The 24,941-nt window shown below is 40.6% G+C and overlaps 1 protein-coding gene across 1 annotated transcript in view; it reads right to left on the bottom strand.

Annotated features, from left to right (window-relative positions):
• The window catches only part of GYS2 (glycogen synthase 2), a 730,647-nt gene extending 706,273 nt beyond the window's left edge, over positions 1-24,374 (bottom strand). The window contains exon 1 of the mRNA XM_044087805.1: positions 23,832-24,374. Within this exon, the coding sequence (XP_043943740.1) occupies positions 23,832-23,952 (121 nt within the window). The 5' untranslated portion in view covers positions 23,953-24,374. The remainder of the gene's footprint in view (positions 1-23,831) is intronic.
• Positions 24,375-24,941: the final 567 nt, after the last annotated feature.

The raw sequence follows: 24,941 nt of genomic DNA, 5'->3' as shown, positions 1-24,941 counted from the left end.
GCTCAGTAGGGGGTCCAGCTGCATGAACATTACTTAAGACCAGTCACAGGTAGACTTCACTTGTATTGGAAGCACTTCCTGATCAGAACTTCTCATTTGGCTGTTACCATATACAGGTACTGTTTTCATACTTTCTTCTGACAAAGAAGGAGGAGATGTAGTTTGCATACAGGAAGGAGGAAACAAAAAATAAAATAAACACCACTTTTGCTGGATGTTTTAGTGTCACTCAAACATCATGTGGCACCACCTGGTAAATTTAGGTTAATCATACACTCAGTTGCAAAGGATCCTGCAGAAATTTACTAAAAACACCCTCAACCTTTTGTTTGGACACTTCTAGTATTGCAATATAAAATCTAGCAGTGCCCATTTTTCAGTACTGTCCCTCAGGTACAACTTTGGGGGGGGGGGGGCAGTTTTAACTTGTTTTTAGGTATGTACATATGTTAATGGGCAGAGAATCAAACACATGGTGATACAGCTGTATGTACATATGTATTGTTAACAGGTAGAGAGAATCAAACTGTCACACATGGTGATACAGATTAGAACTTCATAAAGACAAGATAAACAGCTTAACATCCAGTAAAAAGATGGACTAGAGTGTAATTTAGATAAACAGCTTAACATCCAGTAAAAAGATGGACTAGAGTGTAATTTTCCCTCACAACTACAAACCAACTGTCATCTCATCTCCCTTAAAATCACTGGCAAATACACTTATTCCCAGCTTATTTTTGAAATATCTCACTGACAATTACCTACTTTGCTCACACCACAGCAATGTTAAGCTTCGCCAATCGCCACAGAAATTAAGGCAACCTGGTGTCTCTGGTCTTGATATCTCCACAGCTTTTGATACTGCATCACTCCAAAAAGCTACCAAGACTCCACCCAGCTGGGCTCAGCAGCCTGCCATTTTATTGGTTCCTTCACCAGTTATATAATGCAGGCAGTTAAATGGCAATCTAATTTCCCTTTTTACCAGTGCCTGGTGGATACAGGTCATTACTCCGCACACTTCGATTCAACATCTACATTAACATGCCTTAAACTCCAAGTACCATGCCTGCCATCACTGCATAGTACATGAATACCTCTACCCTCATTTGCTCATCCTGAAAGATAGCTGATCTACAAGAACCCCGGAATCTTCTCTGCAGTAGAAAGACGGTTGGATAAGTCCTTTTAACGCCCCCCCCCCCCCCCCCCCAGGAATAAATTCTTTTCACCTAACATCCTCATACAAGCTTTAAGTATATTATCAGCATACACCACAGAAATATCAAGCTAAACAACTCGTCATTCTAATTTACCAGCTTAAGTTTGACATACAAAAAAAGCAATAAAAAACACCATTACAAAACTATTCAGCTGGTGCAAGGTAAAATCTTTCCACTTATCCATAGCTTGAAAAACTATGGCCACTACCTACGTGCTTCCCTACCATCTTTTATGCAGTTTGAATAAAAGTTACAAATCTCACAAATGAGCAAACTACAGTAGCACCACAATTGTTGTGTCTTTTGGCTTTTCCCGGTTAGGGGTCGCCACAGCGGAACTCCGGTCCGCTAATGATTAGCGAAATGAGCAGCTAATCACAGGGCTTACCCAGAGTCTATTCCTAAAATATCTAGGACGGACTATTAAACCACCTTACCCTCTCCCAAAGTACCTGGCAGGTGGGCCCATTTCACTGCACAAGGGTGCAATCAGTACAGACCTTTCAAACTACAGGCCAATTGCCATTGTATCCGTCCTTCAGAAAAGTGTATTTGCATGCAATCTGCATGCAATTTCTCATCTAATAGAGGAGCAGCTTCTTTCTTCAAACCAACACTGTGTCCATCCTTAAGGTGCAACTACTGCTTTGATGAATTTTGTTAATACTGAGAACACCCAGGAAAAACACCATCTTCCCAGACTTGTTTATTATACTGTATTCCATTAGCTTACATAAAAACTCATCTTTAGGACTTGCCAACTCTTTGTTGCAGTGGTTCCTTAACCACCTCTCAAAACACAGCACAAGCAATGGATGTGGAAAAATTATTTCACCACCTTCTTGACTGAAATTATTGGGGTCCCACAAGGATCTATACCAAGTCCTATACTTTCAACCTATTCAATGACCTCTACACCAATTAAAAAAAGCTAAACCAAAAGCCAGCCATGTGGTTTAAAACCCCAAACTCGGCAGGATAAAAGGCAAGTGACATTGACATAGCCAGAAGACTTCTAGCCTCTACTTTCACACTGCTAGCTCTCCTCTATGCTGCCCCTGCCTTCCAAGTCTCAACTGTCCACACTTGAGCAATGTTATAGCCAAATTTAGAGTAAACTATAATAGACACCACTGCCAAGCCAACAGAATTAAGCTTTATAGAACTACATCATCTAGCTCTTTCAACTACAATACAGTTCTTGATAAGTCAAAAGATTGCCCATCCCTTAATAACTTAATACAACAATACTCCACTATAGAATTTTATGCTCTACAGAAAACTCACTGATCAGTATAACCATATCATCTAATACTGCAGAGGTCTCTCTCTATTCAAATAGTACAGCTAAAACTATGGAAAACATCCCACTAAGCTACGAAGCCTACTCAGAGTGCAAACTCAGCTGAAAGTTTAGTTGTGTTTCAAATATCAATGGATCCACTCCTGTACAAAATCAAGGAAAAGTGCTACTGTTACCTTCAGCTTTCCATATCAATTTATCTTCATTCAGAATTCTATACCTCATAACAAATCTTCAATAATTAGATACTCAACTCAGCCCTACATCTTACTTCTAATAGAAATTCACAAGTTTTATATTTCTTATAAAAATCTCCGAACCTTCTTCACACCGCAACCCTAACTACACCCAACTACAGTATTAACATTTCTGAACTACCTAGTTTCTTCCCTCACCACCACTTCTTTGAATGTCAAATCACCAAGCACATGATTATCTAACAAACCTACAACTTATGAAAGCCCATGCTCAACATTAACTAATGAACAAGCATACCTCTCAACCCAACTGTTAAACTTAAAGTTGCTAGAACAAGATTTTTGTTCGCATACATTTTTCTTGAGGATAGCATTTGAGTTTCAGATATCCAGTTTAGTGATTTCAGACCTCAGTGCCAGAAAACCAAACATTTTAGGAGTGCCAAGCCAAACATATATGGCAAAAGTCTGGCCATTCTGCAGAATCTGTACAGCTAAGAGGTATAGGAACAAGCATCAATGCAATAGTTGTCTATTTTGGATATGAATGCAATCAAGTCAAACTCACAGCAAGTAATTTTCAGTCCTCAATTTGCCAGAACTGCAAATTTTATGAAGAGACCAAAAATTTGAGAAACCTGGACTGTTGAGAGGTATGCCCCTCACCTTCTCACCAATGCTACTCCCCTCTCACACATGCAACATTCCTATTTCTTTACACTACTACTCACCCACTCTTCTCCATGCAATTTATTTCCTCCCTCACAAAACTAAGCCTGCTCTCTCCTACTACAGTAATGCCTAGTCATAGTTTAACTAAAATCTCATCTAAAATTTTCACCAGTAATCAAACACTTCATCTTAAGACACGTCGCATGACTTTCTATGCTGCCTTATATTTAAGGCCAGTTTTGTAAATTTACATATGTTTGCATAGATTCTGGGCATTACTAGAACTTTGCAATTGTTTTACTGTACTGAAGCTTTTCTCCCCAGATCTCTTCTGAAGCTGGGCTTTCTTGCCCATTCAGATCACTGTAAACAAACCCCAAAATAAATTTGTACATTACTGCTTTTGGGTGAGGCAATGACTAGTTTTACCAGTTGTCTCACCATTATAGAGCAATAATTTTGCTCAGCTTGGAAAGTGTGGCAATTCAGAGACCAAAAAGGTGTTCACCAGTTATGCTATTTTCAAGAACTACAGCATTATGGCTCTACTCCAGTGACACCTCCCCCAAGGCTTTAGCTTGGTTGGGCTGTTTAATGCTATTGTAAGGCTCTGTGCTCTTCTGGGTCTTTAGTTAGTGGAAATGCACTTTTATTTTTTTTTTGTACAGTATAGTGCACTGTGTTAGTCTCGCATCCATTGTCTCGAGCTGCTGGCAGCAAACGGCTCACATCCATTGTCTCGAGCTGCTGGCAGCAACCTCCCTCAACATAACTAAAAAAGCACCACCATCAGGAAAGACAATGCAGCACAGTAAACCCTTAAACCATTGGCTAGGCTAGCCAATCCCACTTTACACACAGATACCAACAACAAAAAAGAAACCGTCTCTCCCTCCCCAGGACGGGCCTTTGGTCAATTGGTGCCCTAGGCAACAGGTCTTCACAGCTCCCCTCTGGCACCACCCTGTGCCTCCATCCTAGTCAACCTACACCATCCAGATTACTGGAAAAGCTCCCCTACTACAGCAGTGCCCTAGACAGCCACCTAGTTGGCCTATCTCCAAGGCCAGCTATACCATCCCCTACTCCCCAAAGGATGGCAACTTGGCTTTAGTCCAAGACTGAAGTACAAATAAAAATTACTGCAATTACTCTCCTTGCTGAAATAGGCAATATTCTCAGATCAATTTGGACTAGGTTTTAAACCTCAGCTTTTCCAGTTTTAAGTGTCTGGACCTTATGTAATAAAAATCTGAGGGGGGATGAAAGGGGAAATTGCAATACAAAGCAGATTAGTTGTATGTTTCAACCTTTACAACAAATTTACTTGGTGTCAATCTACCACCATTCCCTAAATCTTGATTTTTTGTCTTCTCTCACATTCCCTGAATGTGTATTTTTGGAAGACTATGGCTACATCAACAGTAAATACTGTCCTAAGTGTGGCATACCAGATAGGTAGCTATATACCAAATTAAAGGATGGTCACTAATGCCAGGGTGTCCACCAGTGTTTGGTCATGGTAGCCTATGGCATAACTGAAAGTCTCCGATTATAGCCACAGTAATTCAGATGTCCAATGTGGAGCATGGAAGGGAAAGCAGCAGCTTAGGTCTGGCACACCAAATTTTTTGGAGAGAATAAGCCTAACAGACAGGTGAGGTTTGCTTGCAAAGGTGGGTGCAAATCTGTCAGAAAGGCTCAACCAACTGTTAAGTACCAATCTACCACTGCATGAGCCCCCCCCCCCCCAAAAAAAAAACATGACTATACACAGTGTAATTATTTATACAGGAGAAAATCAAACTGGTTTAAACTGTCAAGGTTGTTTAGATCTGGCAGGGACAGTCAGGTCAAGGCTTTTATCCTCAGAGTTTGCTTGCGTGCAAGTACTTTTCATAGACTTGTCACTAGTCCTATTTGTAAGACCATGAAATAACTACCATGGAAAATCAACAGGGATGTAGAACACCTCCAGACACTGGATCCATCCCAGTTTGGCTTTGTTAAAGGTCGGTCATGCTTACTTAATCTGGTAGGCATCTTTGAAAAGGTCACCAAGGCAATGGAACTGCATATTGCTTACCCAGATCTGGCTGAAGCATTTGATACAATACCCAACTCGGGCATAGTCAAACTTATAGAATATAACCACACACACACACACACACACACACACACACACACACTTACTGATTGGACCCAGGAGGTATGAACTGGTGAGGACACACACTAGCTGGATTACTAATAGGACTCAGGACGTATGAACTAGTGAGGCCACCTCCACAGAGGGGCCCATCACCAGTGGAGTCCACCAAGACTCTACGCAAGATCCACTCCTCGTTGGGCTTGACATCCAAGAAGTAGATTCCAATGTCAAAGGCCTCTGGCTAACCAAGTTTGCAGATGACTAAACTGGGAGCAGTCACCGAATCCACCCAAGATGAGAAAAGCCTTCAGGAAGGTCTAAGAGACAAATGGCTGGTGCCAAAGCCTTGGCTTAAAACTAATACCACGAAAAGTATTACAGTACCTTTTGGTAAGTCTATCACCCTGGTTAACTGCATCAATAAACCACCCCTAAAAGTTAAATTCTACACAAGTTCCCAGATCCCTGACTAGTGATAGTAACTCAACTTTCAAACAGGTGTCCAATGTAATAAGAAAATCCTTCTATGTTACTCAGTTTATAAGCAACGATATGCATCTAGGTCCGGAGAGGTCATCGTACCATTGTACTCAGCCCTCATCAGACCCATCATAAGAACATAATGCCTCCTTCAGTATGTACCGGACCAGCAGCAGCTGGAAAGTCCACAAAAGTCACTTACAAAAAGATTACAGAAAGTAAACAATGTCCTATGTTGATCGGCTCACAGCTCTCTCTCAATCATCATACAGACTTCTGAGAGGTGATCTTTGCCTGGCATACAAGGCATCCCTGGACCCTTTTTGATGAACCACAGAACTACTACATTAAAAGGGCCTAAATTTTCCTTGCGACAAACAGGACACCGAGACAGATGTGTTTCTCAGAATTTCCACTGAATAGGCTCCTCATTCATTTGGATGCATAGTTCCTCCCTACCCCCATTTAAAAGCAACTTGGACCAACGGATGTGCAATTGGAAGTTTACCCCTGGGCTGGCAACAACATCTAATGGACAGAAGCAGTCAATGATCACCTCCTATATAAATCAAATTTATGGATCACATTTGGGTTGCATGACTAGGCTTACAAGGGCTCTAGAGGTTGTTAGCCTACTATACAAACATGAACTAATTGTAGAAGGTTTGTTCATTTGAAGTCTTTTTTGTGACATTTGCATTCAACTGTCTGGAGTCTTGAAAAGGTTACCAGTTTGTGATCGGAAGTACCAGGTGTATAGTGGATATCGATGGCATACTGACAAGGAATAAGTCAATATTATCCAGTCCTCTAGCAAGTTCCTTGACAGCTTAGTCAATGATGTTCTTTACTACAGAAAGGAAGTTTTGGGCATAACTTACAACTGACCTAGAAGTATCCTAGTTTATTGTCCAGTAGTCAAGTCTTCTTGGATAATGAAATTCCCGTTTAAATTTTTAGTTCACTCAGTGTACTCTGAAATCATCCATGGTTTTCTGGGACCATAGAGAAAGCCTTGTAACATGTCATTATATGATAGCTGGTCTTATTCAGTGCGATTTAAAAAAAAAAAAAAATTTCAGTTTTTGGGTCTCTCTGGATCTGCCTAGAAGAGATGTGGTTTTTAACAAACATGGATACTCTACCAGTTACCTCAAGTCAAAATTTATGGTAGGTGCAAAACGCTGGAGTGGAGTGCTAAACTAAGTTAATGCAACACACACACGTACACACTGGAAATGCAGTACAGCCTCAAGATCAGACAGTTTTTGTTAGACTGAAATAAAGCAGGGCGACTGTCCCCCCCCCAAGGTTGGGAAATCTACCAGCTGGCCTCTACAACAGCACTATAGGTCAGCAAAGGCTTTTATTCCATGGCTTCTGTCTATTGGCTAGAGATGCAAGCCATCCCTTACAAAGCAGGATTGAATTTCTAGTATTTTTCCATTCCGATGTATACACAGCCCTTTAGAATGGCACCAACTATGCAGCCAATTATCAAAGCCAATTTTCCTATACTTTTGTAAAATTTGAAAAGGATTCTGCTCAGTAACAGGGTCATACTCCACTTGTGACATACATGGAGAGCTCTGTCATGTCTCTGCATATCCCTTAAGGGATTACACACCAGGTTCTTCACATCAACATGGCCCGATTTTTAGGGCCCTTGATAGGTCAGAAACCTTGGCTCCTGAAAGAAAACTCAAATCACCCTCACGAGAGTTGAGACGATATCGGACAATGAAGTCACAAATCACAAGTGTATTTTTGTTGGAAAGGTTTCTAGGAGAGTAGGTTTGGAGTAGTTAAATTACCTGGTGACCCTTCGCTGTGTTAGTGCTAATAGGTGCTTGATGCAGAGCTTTTTTTTTTTTTTAAAAAAACATCAGCATACAGTAGTTTAATGTGTGTGTATAGACTGCAGTGGTGTTGTGTGATGCTCACAAGTTGTACATTTGTAAGATCGAGGACTCTCAATCTGGCCAAGTACTTTCATTTCTCACACATGGTCAATGAGCCAATTAATGCTTCATTATCTGTCAGCATCAGGCAGTTGTTACACTACTGGAGTAAACCAAGTGCTATGAGGCAGCAACGGTGGGTGAAGAAGCTGATCGACCTTCCATTTTAGTCCATGAATACAGTAAAGGAATGCAATATTAGATTTTCAATATTTTTTCAATGGAAATATGTTCAGTATTACACAAATGTGGTTTAGGGATCTAATATACCACTTGTTTGTAGTATAAGAAGTTACAAGTACTAAAAATAATTCATAAACCACATTCTTGTATAAAAAAAAAAAATGCATCTGTAGTGCAAGGGAGATGCAAATAAAAATAGATACCAATTATCCAATAGTAGCTAGCACAAATTTAATTAGTTGACAGTTTATGAACCCAACTACAGTTCCGTTGTGTGTACATGCGCTATTGAGTTAGTTTACAGAGAATGTCACACTGCAAGAGCCTATGTCTATCTAGTACATTAATGTGAGGCATCTTGTGGAGTGATGTTCAACACCATTTATCCTAACAAAGGAAAAAGAACCAATAGATTAGCTCCTTAGAAATTCAGCCAAAAATGCCCAAATACACAATACAGTGGCAATTCACATTCACACCACTACACCAATGTTTAGAAGCTAAGGCTTAAGCAAAACTAAGTGGAAAACTGATAAAAGCAACAAAATTAAGGAGGAGCACAGGAAAGCAATGGAAAACACCAAAATGGATACCAGAAACTTCAGGCAAGTAACTGCACAGACAGTGAAAAGTATGAAGAATAGTAAACTGAATAAAACAGCACAAACTGTATAAAAATTACTAGGTGGTTATACATGCAGCATAAAAATGCTTTCTTCCTCAATAGAGGAGGAATCTGCTCAAAACTCCTAATTTTAGTAACTTTTTAGAAGCTGCACACCGAGCTTATGTTCTAGTCTACAAATTACTCTAGCCCATATTGACAAGTTGGGGACTGTACATTTGGAGTCATCCTCAACAGCATCAAGGGTGGCAAGATGAATGCCACAGCTGCTCGCTTCCTTTTAAGCCCCAGTCCCCTTGTATTGGTTGGAATACAACAGGCGTTTTGCACATGTTTAAATTGTCCATCACCCCCATTTCCCAGGATGCTCCCTCACAGGATGGCTCAGGCGAGTAATCATTCCTCTGTCATGTCAAGAACATCAAGCTTCCTTTTATACTATACACATACACACAAAAAAAATCACCAGAGCCACAAATTGACTGTAGAATGCTTTCCAGTTCAATCCCAAAATCACCAGAGCCACAAATTGACTGTAGAATGCTTTCCAGTTCAATCCCAAAGCAATTAAACTAGAAGAAATGCGACGCCTACATGTGTCTCAACCTTCCAGACTTTCACAGAATGTCCAGATTTTTGCCTTTATATTTTTTTTCTTCTTATAAAATTTGTTGTCTTCTGGCAAATCGGAAGAATTGAAATCACAAAAATGAATACATTCATGAGTTTCAGACTTCATATCCTTCAGAAAACGCATGTTAAACTTATTATTCTAGCTTTCTAGCAACTTTCCAAGCCAAGATCAATATTTAAAATATGCCCCTGTTTTGGGGGCTTTGTCTCCCCATTTTTGGCTTTGTCCAGATTCCTTATCCCAATAGGTTGAGAGCAGTATGGCATCTGTACAGCCATCACCCCTTACCAGCTGTAAGTAGAGAGCTTTCCCATTGACCAACATTGCTCTCATTGAGCAGGCAATTATCACAGATACTTCTTATCAAGCTTTATAAAATTTACAGCATGGCTCAGTTTTCGGACTTGAGCTTTTCCTCCTCCAGGATTTCATCGATCTAAATAGTAAAGTTAATGCTTTCTGTTTCAGGCATTTCCTTAGATACAATTAGCAAGTGCAAAACTCAATTTTTCCTAAAATTTATAACTAGGACAATCAAGTGTGTTGCCCTGACCTTTTATCAGTTGCAGTTCTTTGCAAGTGATATCACAGAGTTAAGTCAGATTTTGAAAATTAGCAAGTTGAACAGATGGTTCATGTTTGGAGAGACTATCTTTCCAACATGCCACAATGCAAACTGTGGACCCTTACCTTATTTCATGAGGTTCACAACTAGAGCAGCCAACAAAATACAACATATCACCAGAATATTTTGTAAAGTATCAATTTGCTACCCTATTAGTAATAACTGCTTCTTAATGAGCATAGCAATATCACATCCTTCTACTGATAATTTTGTGGGGTTGCTGTCCCATCACCTGACTGCACAAGATATTCTTATTTACAACAGTAACATGGATTTCTCACTTTTCCCAGTGACCAGCCCAAAATGCACTCACCCATCCAGTCATCTGTCAAGTACCCACAGGACAGTGAGCCTTCAAAGCTACACTGCAAAGCTTTTAGCTAAGCCACATCTATTCTACCCTAAACTACACCATATTCATGAATCTGACAAATATGGGCCAAGGTAGTGTCAAGTCTTCAAGTCACTTCTTGTATCATCAATCCAGTTACAACATTAAGTAAAGCCAAGTGGTTCTGCTACAGCAGACTGAAAACCACATCCCCTAAGCAGATGAGACCACAGGGCAATACACAAGTACAGTTTACCTGAATGATAAATACCTTACACAAAAGGTTTCCATCACACCCCTAAACACAGGGTAATGCTCCCAGTACCTCAGAGTAAGGTGGGGAGGATTCAGCTAGATCAACAATTTTAAAGAATTGGCAGTCTTTACCATTGTTGTGCAAACTGGAGAGAGGAACCAAGTACCAACCTTTATACCAGTCTAGAACAAAACTGGTGCGTGTTTAAGGAAAGCTTACTTCATTTTTAAAACAGCAGTGCCATACTCTTATTGCTACAGTTCTCCAACGAGGGGGGGGGGGGCAAATGAAGATAGCAATACTAAAGAAATTATCCTCATTGGTAATCAGTAGTGCTTTTGCTCAAAAGCATTTAAAATGCATTTGGGGGGGGGGGGGGTTAACAGACCAAGTGCATGTTCTTTAAGGACAGCATACACTGATCAGGAATTGCTCAAGAACAACCAAATCTACATTTTGGGGAACAGAGACTTAATGAATACCTGGTGATCAAAATACTTTTGCTTTAGTGAGCCTTTTTTACTGAAGCTTACCTTCAGAAAATAAGCACCTTTTTATATGGCTTATGAAAGGCATTTTTTGCCACCACAGACTGCCTCTAACAAGCCTAGTGGACAGCATGCCTACAGGAGGGTTATGCATATTTCAACAGCAACCCCCTAGACAGTGACATTTAATCTTCTCCTACATTAGGAGAGCAGCACTGGCTTATTAATTGTGAAGAAATTAAAATTTTTGTAGTCTGCCATGTGAGTCTTTGCAGCAGGGACTTAGATAGACCATACTTTCCAGGGATTTTTAAAACTGGACTCTTTTTGGGATGTAAGCATGCCCACAAGAGGATCAACATGCAGTGTAGTAAGTGGGCACTGGGGTTCTTCATACAGAGGACACACCAGTATTATTCCCAGCAACAGTGTCTCCTAATTAACCATTTGCTCAGCTGATATTACTGGTTTCTCAGCACTACATGCTGACATTTTCCAAAAAAACAATTGTAAAACAGGCTGGCTTTTAAATGCAAAGACTAACAAGCTTGGTCATCCTCCTTTACAAGGAAGGACAGGCCAAATTCACACATACTGAGCATCTCTGTTCATTTTCCTCTACTCCTATTCACTCCTTTGTACTTTCTCCACCATTATACTCCTCAGTGCTTCAGTCCAGAGTTCAGCTGCACTAATACAGAAACGTGACAAAAATAAAAAGGTCTTCAGTGACCGTACCATCAGTCACTGTATTACAAAAATCCTGAATGTCAAAACACGGAATTACCTGATCCAACTAAATACCAACCACAAAAACACGAATTACAACCACTAATTAAATAGGACAAAACTGGTCTAAAAAAGGTGTTTTTGCAAAAGAGTCCCCCCAAAGTCCCAATTTGCCTTCTGACCTTACCAAATCTACAGTCATAAAACATTAAGGGAGAGTCTCCCCCAAAAAGGAAGGGTTCCAGTACAATGCAGTTTCTGATGCACACACAAACCACACTGGCAGCAATTTACTCTACCACAACTAACCACAATACAATACAACTCATTACACAGCACTACTCACCAGTAAATCCAGCCACAATATTCCACCCACAAAATTTCCGGCCATACATTATTCATTCAATAAGAGCCAGAATATCACACAGTTAGCATTCAAAGTTGCACTACAAACATGTTGATTAAATGCACATTTGAAACCTAACATAGTAACCATGGCAGAGCTTCCTGTACTCAGCAATAAAACACTTTAATGCAATATTTTGTTTTGGGGGCTGGGGACTTGTGTGATGTTCTACTCTGCAACACTAGAAAACCTTGTCACGTACTACTGGATGCTACAATGTAGTGCTACCAACAGTAGCTTCTAAACTAGAACCATCACCACCATACACCACACCAGCTCTTTCATTTCCATATTTTGATTTGTGCCGCTGCCTGCCAAGCTATGGATTTTCATCCTATGACAGCTGCCCGTTTAGAATGTATGCCTCTATAAAGAGGTCACACATGTAAAGAAAAAAAAAAAATTGTACTGCAGCTTGAGACTGCCTTCGAGCCAGTTAGTGTACTTCAGTCCCCATTCCCCAAAAACAGGCCTTCCTTAAACACTGCTTTGGCAATGTAGGACCGAACCTGTACAGTGTAGCCCCAGACTTCCACTTTAGTGCCAACAGCGGGAACTGCATCCAAATCAGCAGTATTCATCCCGATGCCAGGGACTGTTGGGATTTCATGCAGTTCCGCACATCTCTAACTCATTGTGCATTTCCTACCAGCTTAAGCAGTTCTACATCACTGAGGGTTACTACACTCCTGTACTGAAGATCAAAATCACTCGCATCTTAAGCCTGAAATATGAAAGCCATAAATTCTCTCTGAAGGCCAGGCTTGCAGTTCAAAAGACGTATCCTCCTGTAGAAGTACCCCTTAAAATGACCCAAGTCTCACCATGTAGGAATTCCAAATCCCCACTTTTAAAGTCATTCATTAATAACCATCACCAGCTGCAGATAAATCAAAACACTGGCAAGCAACTGCAGGTGTTGGGTTTCATAATCTATTGCATGTTTCTCCATGCTCACCAAAACAGTGCAAAATGGAGAAACTAGTCTCCAGTATCAACTGTCCGTTCATATGCCTGAAATGCAGTTTTGCAGCAAGTTAAACCAATTCTGTGGTTTGTACAGTTATACTGTACCTCGTGTCTATCCATCATAACAGACTGATACTGTGGGAGCCCAGTCCTACAGCAACAGCATGGCCATCAACAGGTGACCTATATGAACAAGGAAACTTGCCTTTCTATTCACCTGCAGTGAAGAAAACTGTTACCACAACTAACCAAAGTACTTACTGGATTTTAATTCCCTTGCCGATCCTCAAGTTATTCTTACTTGTACAACCCATTTGTCCTTTACAGGTGGTAAAAGTTGGGGAGACTTACCACATTCAGTATCTGCAAGGAAGGGTATTTATCCAGGGGAATGTGGACTTCGATGGTGGACAAGTGCCTTTGTTCCAGTATCACCCCCCCCCCCCCAATTGTGAGCATTCTAGCATGGAAGCCCATTCCTTCATTAACTGGTACACAACACAACTGGAATGTTCCATTACTGGTGGATAGTGGAGTCTCATCTTCCTCTAAGCCTCGGTGGTTTTCCTGCAAAATCCACCCCATGGGAGGGGACCAGGTATAAGACTTCACAATATTTTATGAGGCTGAAGTTTTAAAAACTGAGGCCATACTAAAAATAAAGTAATCAGCATCCAACCTAATTCAGCAATTTTCATTACTCAGATTTGCACCCCATACAATTCCTTTCAAAGATACAAGTTCATCATACTAAGAATACAAAGATTTTTGGGCATTAAATGTAGCTGTTCATATTAACCACATTTACTACCACCACACACGAGAACAGGTTTTGTAGAGCAAAAGGTCTTTTCTGCTTCATCCATTTCATTTTACATAAATGGCTACTCTCCTACAGCAGGTACAGAACCCTTCTCCCTCCGGCATACTTAGCAATTTCCCTCCTGCATACCTAGCAATTTGTCTTTTTCTCCTTTGTGTACTTTTACAAGGATCCAAAACAAGGTCAAACTGCAGATTACTCTCCTCTTTGTTTTACTAAATTTCTGTCTTACTTGCCAATCTTTATTCCCAATTAACATTAATCCCCTGACAAATGATTTTTTACATTTTACTGCTAAAATGCCACCCCTCCCCATTAGGGAATACTTCATGGCAGTAGGGAGACATTTTTCACCTAAACATATTTTCTTGAATACTAGTGGCGGTGCTGCAGTAGCGTTGTCACCTCAGTTAGACGTTGCCCATTTGTTAGAGTCTTGTGTGGCGACATGCGTGAACGGGCGTTCCTTCGTTGAAGGTTGTGCGTTAGGGCCTGGCAAGCCAGCACGTAAAACTCTATTGCCAATCATTAGCGGACAGGAGTTCCGCTGTGGCGACCCTCAACCGGGAAAAGCCGAAAGACACAAACTAGAGCCATGTCAAACCTTGCATACACCTGTAGGACAAAGGGATCACTTCTTAAATCATCCTGAAAGCATTGATGCTCCAGCATTACAACTGTGAAGTCCCTACCATGCCGACTCACTGACCCACTCCAGTACCCATCCTTACCACTCACCCCCAAGCAAGAGCCCACACTGCACAACATAAAGGACAAAACGGCAAGATGCAAAAGTTTGTCTGGAACCTAGAAGGTGGCATATCTTGCTGATTTCATCAAGACATAATTTTATTCCTACCCTCATGCTCTGGGGGAATCCATCATTTTACTATAATTTCAGCAGTTTACCCCCCCCCCCCAAAAGGTATTCTATGCAACAGTTCCTTCACTTAGGCTGTAAAGCTGTTGGCGTTAAGAAAATGAGCAAATATATATCTACGCGAAGGTGCTGAAGGGGAAGGAGAGTTGCAGATGGCTATACAGCTCTTACTCACAGAATACATGTGGAGCCATCCCCACAAACCCAGCTGTCACCAGCACAAGAAAAAAGCTGACTACTACTCAGCAGCCTACCTGCTACACTTTCATTTTGTCTGTCACCCCCAAGAATAGTTTGTTAATGAATTAAAGTTCTCTAAAACTGAGATTTTTAAATAGTATAATGCATCTCCAAAACATGACCACTACTGCCTTGCAACATAATAAAACAGCTGCTTTAGACAATAAATTTCATATGGTTCAATAAGATAGCAAGCCTTCCCCAATCCAATCCTTCCTCACTATGGACTTCATTTCATAATACAGCCTTTCACCTTGTGGTTCTGTCTTTCAGAAAAAAAGGAGGTGGATGTTGACAGATTAATAGTAGGCCCCCACAGTGGGGAAGCTAGTCCACTGCAGTTTTCTAGTGATACCTCTATTCATAAAAGTGCAAATGGACAGTGAGTTGTCACAGATGGTTCTGGATCTATAGGAAGGTCTAAAGCACATACATGAAAGCTGCCAATCACCACACAGCCTTCAGCAGTTACCAACCTTATACCATATAAAAATCCAAAAACCTGCCCCCTTCCACCAGCTGACTTGCTAATCAATCTACTTTCAGTTCATCTCCTGCCATTTGTCTTTGCCTTGCTTTAGTACTAACTATACATCTGTTCACTGAAAATTCATGGTCTCCATACTACAATGCCACTTCCGCTCCCCGACACCCCCCCTGCAATTTGCATAGGGTGGACATTTCAGACCACTACCAAAATGAGTTACATGCACTACAACTCTAGACTGCGTGCATGTTTGCACTAGTGGTATACCTCATACTAACACTTAAAACCTGCAAATGTTTTGTAACCTGCTCCAAACTGCCGTCACACTGGCTTTTAATCCAGACATGCATGACTTGGATTAATGCGGGACTTTGAGCAATCTTTCAGCACCTTTAGGATCTAGAGCATCGTGCCACACTATAGGAATGCACACAAGTGGGGCATTAGTTCAAATTCAAAGTAAGGAACAATAAAAGGCAGATGCATCACGAGGACCCACCTCATACCAGACAAATTTGCATCTTCCTTTTCAAGTGCTTACCCCAAAACTGACCAGGCAAATACATTACTATCTTTGTGTCCACCCATCCAATCAAAGACTTTCCTTAAAAGCAGCCAGGATTGACGTGTAATGGTAACATTCTATAGGCCAAGAGCATTTTTGAAATAGGAAACCTCTCCAGATTTGCTGGTTTAGATTTAGGTCCAAGTGCAGTGGTTTGTAAAGCCACTAGCAAAGAAATGGGTCAAATAGAATTGTGCGTGTGCCTCAAAAAGCCAGACATAGGTTGCCTCATAGTAGCCTGCAAGCTTACTGAGCATAATGAGAGTTGTGCTAATCAGGACAGTTGAAAGAGAAGGCCTTTTATTTTCTTGGTAAGGTACCTTTGGGGTCTTTCTAGCTGAGCAATAGACTTCAATTTATAAATACAAAACCAGGCATGGTGTTAAAGGATGGGTCTGATAAAGGAAAAGTACAGTGGTAGGGTGCTTTTTAAGATCAAGATATTCAGCTAGGCCAGATAGAAGGAATTCCTCAGCTGTGGTGGAAACAATGATCAAATAAGAATTGCCCACATAAGATAAGCACCCAGACATCTTAATACAAACAATTATATAAAACATGCATGCTTCTCTAAAAGTGTAACACCACTTCAACCATAAGGCAGTATCAGCTTTTTAACTTCATGCCACTACATTTTTTTTGCCTTTAGCATGAGACCATTTTCATTACACCAGTTATGTGCATAGATCAACCTTTTCCTGGAGCCAATTATTATTAGTGGATGAGCAGACTAATGTCCAGCTTGCAGTCATCAGCACGCTTGGTCAACAACTCTTTTGGGATATTGGAATGTCTAAAATAAAGAGGAGAGGGCCCAGCATTGACCTAAGAGGATATGCCAGCAACTCTCAACAGAGCTGTCACAAACAGTTTGCAATCTAATGTATAACAGAGCTAAGCTTTACATAAAGTTTTTTTTTTTTATTACCAGCATGGGTTAAAAGCCATGGCCAGATCAATATAAGCGTTGTGCATTGAGTGACTACTATCTACAGCCTCTGAAGAACCTTAACAGATTCACAGCCAGGACCAGCCCTTCACAAAACCAAACCGAAATGATCTAGATCAGTCAGGTTGCTTGCGTCTCAACATACGAGATTTGCTGCGATACATTCCAGTGCTTTGTATAATGCTAGTTAGACTGATGGGCCTATGGCCGTGTGATCTGTACAGCGGCCACCCTTCTGCAGCAGCGCTACAGTGACTGTTCACGCATCTCTGACAAACTTTATGGATAGGTTGAAACTGAAAGGTTTAAGCAGACGCTCACATAATACATACTTGTCACGGATAGGACCACAGTCAGTTATGTTGTCTGGTCCCATGAATTATTACATTTAGTCTGACACTGATCAAGACTTGTTCAAAGGTAGATTTAGAGATACTGGGGGCAACAATGGGGATACGTGGAGGTAAAATTAGCACTAAATTTGTCTGCTAATATACTGGCTAGATCCTTTGCAACAGAGATATGCAATATCATTATAGGTTACTTTGATGCACTGTTGGACATTACTCCTCAATTTCCTGACGTAACTGAAGATTTAAAGTTTCCTTTGGTATCAAGAGAGACCTTAGATAAATGAAAAGCAGAGTACTGGCCTAATAGTACTAAAGTTTCTTGCTGTCATGTTTCAGGGTGGTCCTGAAATAAGAGGACAAGAATTTATCACAACCTTTCCTTTTGTTAAACAGTATATTAATATGGCAGCTCCTTCAGAGTTTTTACTCCTGAATTTACCATTATATTTAGGGTAGGAAAGTCCTGATTTTTCCATGCAGCTATTTAGGCATTGGTACAAGTCAGATGAATGCAACAGCCCTCTCAGTTGGGTTCATTTGCAAAGGGGAGGGGGGATTGTTGGGCATTTAGCCTAGGTCTTCTACAAACTGAAGTAGGTGTGCCCTAGTGAGTCCCCTAAAGATGGTTTCCTTTGATGGTTGGGTGGTACCACTAGGCCTGACAGATGATGGACTGACTTTTGGTCAGACTGAACGAGGGAGGAGTTGTTGTGAGTGTGGGGGGGGTGCAGCAGGGGGCTAGGACCATGACAAGGATACAAGAGCCTCTAATGGGCAATTTTACAATTTGCTCTAGTGCAGTCACATTAAATCCCAGAAAATATCAATTTTAGGAGTGTAATTGTGATAATTAATGCTTGGGTAATTGAATTACCCAAGGAATATGATATTTGGTTTCATATTTAACCCTCAATTGTTAAGATAATTTCCATGATGCTTGGAAAACACTAATGGGGATCTAATAGCTGGATTTGTTCACAGTGATTTGGATTTCCAAGTTGGGGTCACAGGTAATTTGCAATGAAAAGTGATGTATTTCATACAAACACAGACACTCCCCAGAGTTACCCAAGGTATTGAAGGAATGCTAATCAGGGAGTGCTGTCACTGCACCAAAATCTTCTCTTCTACCTACACAGACCCGAATGCTACAAGAGTTACAAGAGAGCCTCAAGTTCAGGCCACTGTTTAGACTTCTAGCACTGTGTCACTATGATGTTTTCCAAATTAGATTTGTTTGCTATGTAGCATGTCCAGTGCTGTGGGGTGGGGACTCTGCTGCCCCCATTGTGCTAGTTTATGCAAAGGTTTTAACCAGTATAATGAAATTCTGAGATAAGAGGGGAAAGCCATCACTCAAGACAGAAATCTTATCTACTACCTCATCTCAGGTCAATAATTGCTAAACTCGTTTAAATCATCTTGATATCAAAGCATCATTCTTGATGAAGGAAAGTTACAAGACAAGTGTCTTCCCACCAACATGTACAAGTAACCCCATCACACTCCTCTAAATCAGCATGTCCCCCTGGGTGTGGCACCTCATTTCATTCACTCCCATATAAGCAACCACTAGGATATAGTCTCTCTAGTTTAAGGGCCTAGAGGGTGTGTGACATGACAGATCCTGGAACCAGACAAACATCTTACAAGTCACTCGGGTCTTGCCCAGGCTGGTCAGTAGTGCAGTTTGCCTCTCACTATAGTGTCACCTAGGACTGAAACATTTTCCTGTGCAAAAAGACTTCGTTGACCTTATGTGCAAAGGTCAGCTTTCCTGGCAAATATTGGGAGATGCGTGTGGAGTTGCAGTATATGCATATAAAGAAGGAATAGGTTTTGACCTGTACTTAGGAGGATGGGATTTTTTATTGTGCTCTAGGGAAGGCTTTGCCAAATTTTTCTTTACAGCACAAGTTACAGGTCTAATAGCATACGGTGACTAATGAGGCGCTGTGTAGGTGTGATGCAAGAAGTTTGCCTCCATGTTTCTTAAATATTTACATCTGTAGCAAGTGTAGTATAGACTGGGAGCAGCAGTCACTAAGCGTACATCAGGTGATGCTGCTAGAGCCTGCAAGACTGGAGCTGCTCACAGTACAAAGGTTGGACAGACATTATAGTACACCCTGAAGATTTATGGAGGATGTATTTAGGTTGACACTCCTAGGTCAGGTTAGATGGTAACTAATCTACCAATACTTAAGTTAAAAAAATAAATAAATAGATCTGCCAAGAATGATAAATAATTATCTGCCTACAGGATATTACCTGGTTAGTAGTTCTGATCTCACAACAACTGCATACAGCTAGGAATAAAATGACCCTTTGATTCTTTTCTTACCAGAAACAAAGCAATAGCAGCAATCCAAAGCTACTTCCTTAGTATTGCCTCAGAAATTGCTGGGTTCAGTACAATTGTTACACAGTCTTCCCTTGGTAGATACCCTGGGGGAGCAGGTTCTAAAACAGATCAACTTAGTAGAAAACCAAGCTCTACGACTACCCAAACTTAAAAACAGAATATTTCTCTCCAAAACAGGAACCAGATCAGGGAAGTCCCATACACACTGCCCACAGACCAGTAAACCCAAGATGGTTCAAGAAGCAATTCTCAGTCCAAGCCCAAGATGGCTCAAGAAGCAATTCTCAGTCTTTCCAGTGACTGTCAGCCTATAAAGAAGGTTATGAAATATCCCTCTGCTCAGTCTCACCAAAAGCAAAACAGAAGCACTAATCCCAAGTGGATTCCAGAGAAGCAGTTCCTAGGTTCTCAGGCTATGAGCGGTCTTGCCTCAGATGTTGCATATTTTAAAACTAAGGTAGAAAAAGGGCTTAGCATATTACAGTGAGTGGGATGATATGAAACACAGCCTAAGACAAGTTTTATCAGTCAAAGGGGAAGTCTTTCCCAGTTTGATCTTTTAGTGCTCCATAATATGAGCAGATGAGACGAGACTAAGAGGAGCCATGTCAAAATTACAATCTGGATAGGCAACTCAAAAGCACAACATGGACTGGGAGATCATCTAAATCCACCTACCCATTCACCTAAATTCATACATCTTGGGTTGAAGCTTACTTTTCAAGTAAATCACAACAGACTAAATGCTCAGCAGCAAAATAAAAAAACAAAACAAAAAAAAAACCCAACACTAATTACATATGATCAACTGTGATCAAATGTGAAACTAAAATGCTCTTAGGAAGCTTTTTAAAGTCATCTACCATAAAGGGTACTTTGGTCAGTGAGTCAGAAAGGTCCAGAGTAGCAGTGCATCAGAGATCTCAGGCCATACACTGAAGCACTTAAAAGTCGTCCTAAAGATAGAATTACTGTACATTGTTAGGTACAGAGATGGAGACTTTCTGGCAAGGGAGAAAACACTTGCTCATTGGACAATAGGAAAGCAAGTCATGGAGGATGTACTCAGAATGGAAGGGGCCGTAACCAAATAAACTAATACATTCCCTGAAATATCACATGCTGAGGCAGAGACCAAGCATGGTAGTCAGTCTTAACAGCATTTAAAGAAAGAGAAAAGGTAAAGGCAAAACACCCAAATACTTGAACATACTAGATGGTAGCTACCATCTAGTGGGGTGACGAACCAAGTTTGCCAGATAAGTCAGCGACTTCTTTGGGCTTACTGTGCACTATTTGAACATATGTTTAAGAAAACAAAACAAAGGCAGCATTAGTACCAGAGCTCCTGTACACAAGAGTCTCCACTAATTCTGAGTAACCAGATTAAACAGTACAGAAAAAAAAAAGTCAAGGGGTGACCAAAATAGCAAATAGATGAAGGGGAGAATCCAGTAATGGACCAAGGACTACAACCGCCCCCCCCCCCCCCCATATGTTTGTTGGGCTGAGTTGCTACTGATTTCATAGGCATGTAGTAAAACACACTACAGAATTTGGTATGAACTTTTAATTGGGCTCTTGAGATTTTGTAAAGAAGGGATTAAGGAAACAAGTCAAAGGATTTAAATTAAGGTTGGTATATACACATTTTATTTGCTCTTCTAAAGACATATTCAACATCAGACTAAAAACAAGTAGTAAAGTGAGGAAAAACGGGGGGGGTATGGAAATTGGGGACTGATGCAGCAGAAGGTTAAAGGAAGGGTGGAAACTCATAAAAGATGGGTAATGGGAGGTACAGACAGACTTAACACAGAGAGCAGCAGGTATATACTGAAGCTTGTACAATCTTTTATGAAGTTGGGGGGCATGGGAGGAGTTACCGTATGTTTAGAGATGATGATCCCGATGGTCCAGAATAATCTTATGGGAGTAAAGCAGAACTGCAGAAAATACTGTGTAGGACCCGAGAGAGTTAAGGAGGATCCTGCATGAAAAGGTGACTCTCAAAGAATACAGTCTTATGTAGCATCTGAGCATACATTCGAGCGGGGCAAATGACTTCTTTCCAGAACTCTCCATGGCTGCAGATGAGTCTATCCCCAAAGAAAAGTGGATAGGTTGAGAAGAAAATCTACACATTTTTTTCATATTTCATTCAAAATGCTGGCAATTCTCTACAATCTAATGGCGGGGGAGAACACACTTGCAAAGGGTCTGAGCTATAACAAGCTAACAAAAATGCAACCATTGCTTTTGCAAAAGTGTCTGACTGCCTCAATATTCCATGCTGGATACACCACCCAGAAATGCTGCGTGTGTACCAGTGTAAGCGAACATGTGTATATTCCATTAACCGGATACGTGGAGTATCATGGTCTGATGCATATTACTTCTGGGTGTATTGGGTTCCAGATCACCGTAACCCAGGCTCTCAAACATTGTCCTCTAAATTTTTTCAGCTGGTTTCTCGAAGAACTAGTTCTTTCCTGATCCACTTAGCTTAAGAGAGCAAAAAAGAAATGTGTGTCTACTGAGCTACATCCAGACAAAGCAGTCAGAATGGGGCCTGCAGATAGTTTCTTGATCACCTGCTTTTGACTACAGCTCATCCTTCTTGAGGCATAATTTATGCTGGTATTGTGTACCACCATTTTTGTCCCCCTAGAAGGGGGAAGTGAGGACATACAAGGTGACATGTACATCAGCAGATAAGGTATAAATATGGTAAAGTTTCATCCATGTTCCTTAGAGGAGCCAAGCAGGTCTATGAACGAATAGCTTCACACTCTCGAGCTATTCTTTGCCTTATACATATTCCATCAAATTCTTTGCACCACAGCATATAGTACTGCCCTACTAGAAGAGTGGGGGGGGGGGGGGGGCACTTCTGAAAAATACACCTCCACAACAGTGCTCTAGAATATTATGCATACTCTGGTTATCTGTTAAACAAAAGAGATTTGTTGCACGAGGCACGTAAAGAAAGGCAGGCACTTGTTGCACGAGGCACGTAAAGAAAGGCAGGCACTTGTTGCACGAGGCACGTAAAGAAAGGCAGGCACTTGTTGCACGAGGCACGTAAAGAAAGGCAGGCACTTGTTGCACGAGGCACTAGTGCTTCCCTGTAGGAAGGTTTTGTGATATGGCTCTCTATGCTTAGGGGGCAAAATGAAAGACCCTACATAGATGCAAGGCCATTAATTTCTATAAATGAATAAATACAATATAGCAAGCATACTTTGGACTTCATATGGACAACTTTATTACTATTATACACCCTTTCTAGTTTACTTAGTTCTACAAATATATTACAGGTGTAATGTGTGTTACACTCAAACTTATTGATACGCCTCTAAAATAACTGCCATAGGCCTTTCCTGTAAATACTTACAGCAGACTTTTGATTTTCAACAGACTTTTGATTTTCAACTCCCTTACCTTGTTAGGCCGGTGGTTTATAGTTACTTCCAGTAACTACTTGGAAGGGGTGCATTTTATGTTGTATTTTAGTTGTAATTAAAATGTTAAATCACAATTACTAAAAAAAAACACTACAGAAAATTTGTAAAATAAGTTCACCACTTTTGGCAACATCCAAATATAGGCTGGTTCAAACATTATTTGGCAGCCAAATATAGGCTGCTTCAAGTATGTGAATGGAAAGAAGAAAGCTCATTGCAGCACTCAGTAAATAATTGCTCATTGAAAACAAAAGAAGCAAACCAGTTCAGGGCAGCACTTCTTTAAATGTTAAATTAATGACTTATAAATTCTTTTCAATATACTATTGCTAAGACATTAAAGTCATGACCTTTTAGGTTGTCAGACTAGGTTCTCTTTTCTAAGGGAAGAGGCCTGGGAGCTATGAAGAAAGAATCATACAAAAGCAAAATGGGATATGTGGGTGAAGAAAAAAGGGTACTACAAACCTTTGTTAGTAACTTCCCAAGAAACTTCAAAAAGCAGTAACTCTTCTACAGGTAACTCCTCTTCATCCCAGCGAGGCAAACCATTCAAAGATGTCACAGATAAAGATCTTGCTAGAAGCATTTTCTCTCTATTTCTGTCAACCTGTTTATTCTATTGATGACTATTAGGGAGAATTCATGAAGGCTTTCTAACTAATTTTATTTTTCTTTCACAGACAGCAACCCAAAATACCAGAACAGTTGACAGACTCTCCCTTGTTTTTACTCTCAGTCAGCAAAGACCCCAAGCATACTGCACCAACCTAGCTGTAACTTTCCACTGATTTGGTTTCAGCACACTGCTAGAAGAAATGTGCTATGGTACACAGGATTACTGCACACTGCTGCCCTCTAATGATACAATTATTACTACAGCTGATTTCACCTAGCTATCTCTCTCTCTCTCTCTCCCCCACTAAGTCCTTGCTAGTTGCACAATAATTAGTCAATCGGCTTTGCAGTTCTGTCTTTAGCCATAACGAAAGAGACAACAGATGTATTAAATCCACACAGCACCTGCCAAGAATTAGAGACAGTCACAACATAGGGACCTTTCACAATCAGTTACTGAATGCACCGATTCTGAAAGTCACTTTCCTGAGATCTACTAATAATGCTTTATACTAAATAACCACTTAGCATGTACAGCTAATTGATTCTTGGTGTCTTCTTGTCTTGGAATTAAGTTTAAGCAGTGTCAGGTGCTGTGAGTTTGGCAAACCTGCCTGAATGCAGTCCTAAACTCTGGAAAGTAAATTCACAGATCAGTAAACCTGGTATATTTAGAACAGGGAAAAGCAGGGGTTATTAATCACAAGGTAATAAAATCCATAGCTATGTTATGATTGTGAATTTATTTACTCTTTGACTGGTTTATAATTGCTCAGTTTGCTGTGTGTCCTTTTATTTTGTTTTGTTGCATTGCAAAGCCTGATACTATGCCAATAAATCCCCATTGATGCTATGCAAGTAAAGTCCTGACGTTTGGTAGTACTAAAAGATAAAGTGGGAATAAGGGAATCCTTTAAACTGTATAACATGTTGGAGGTATGGAGTAATGCTGACATATTA

Source organism: Protopterus annectens, chromosome 11.part0 (assembly GCF_019279795.1).
Source record: "Protopterus annectens isolate FY-2018-M chromosome 11.part0, PAN1.0, whole genome shotgun sequence".
Classification (NCBI taxonomy): Eukaryota; Metazoa; Chordata; order Ceratodontiformes; family Protopteridae; genus Protopterus; species Protopterus annectens.
The sequence above is the reverse complement of the archived record's forward strand: the minus strand, read 5'-3'. Positions and strand labels throughout refer to the sequence as shown.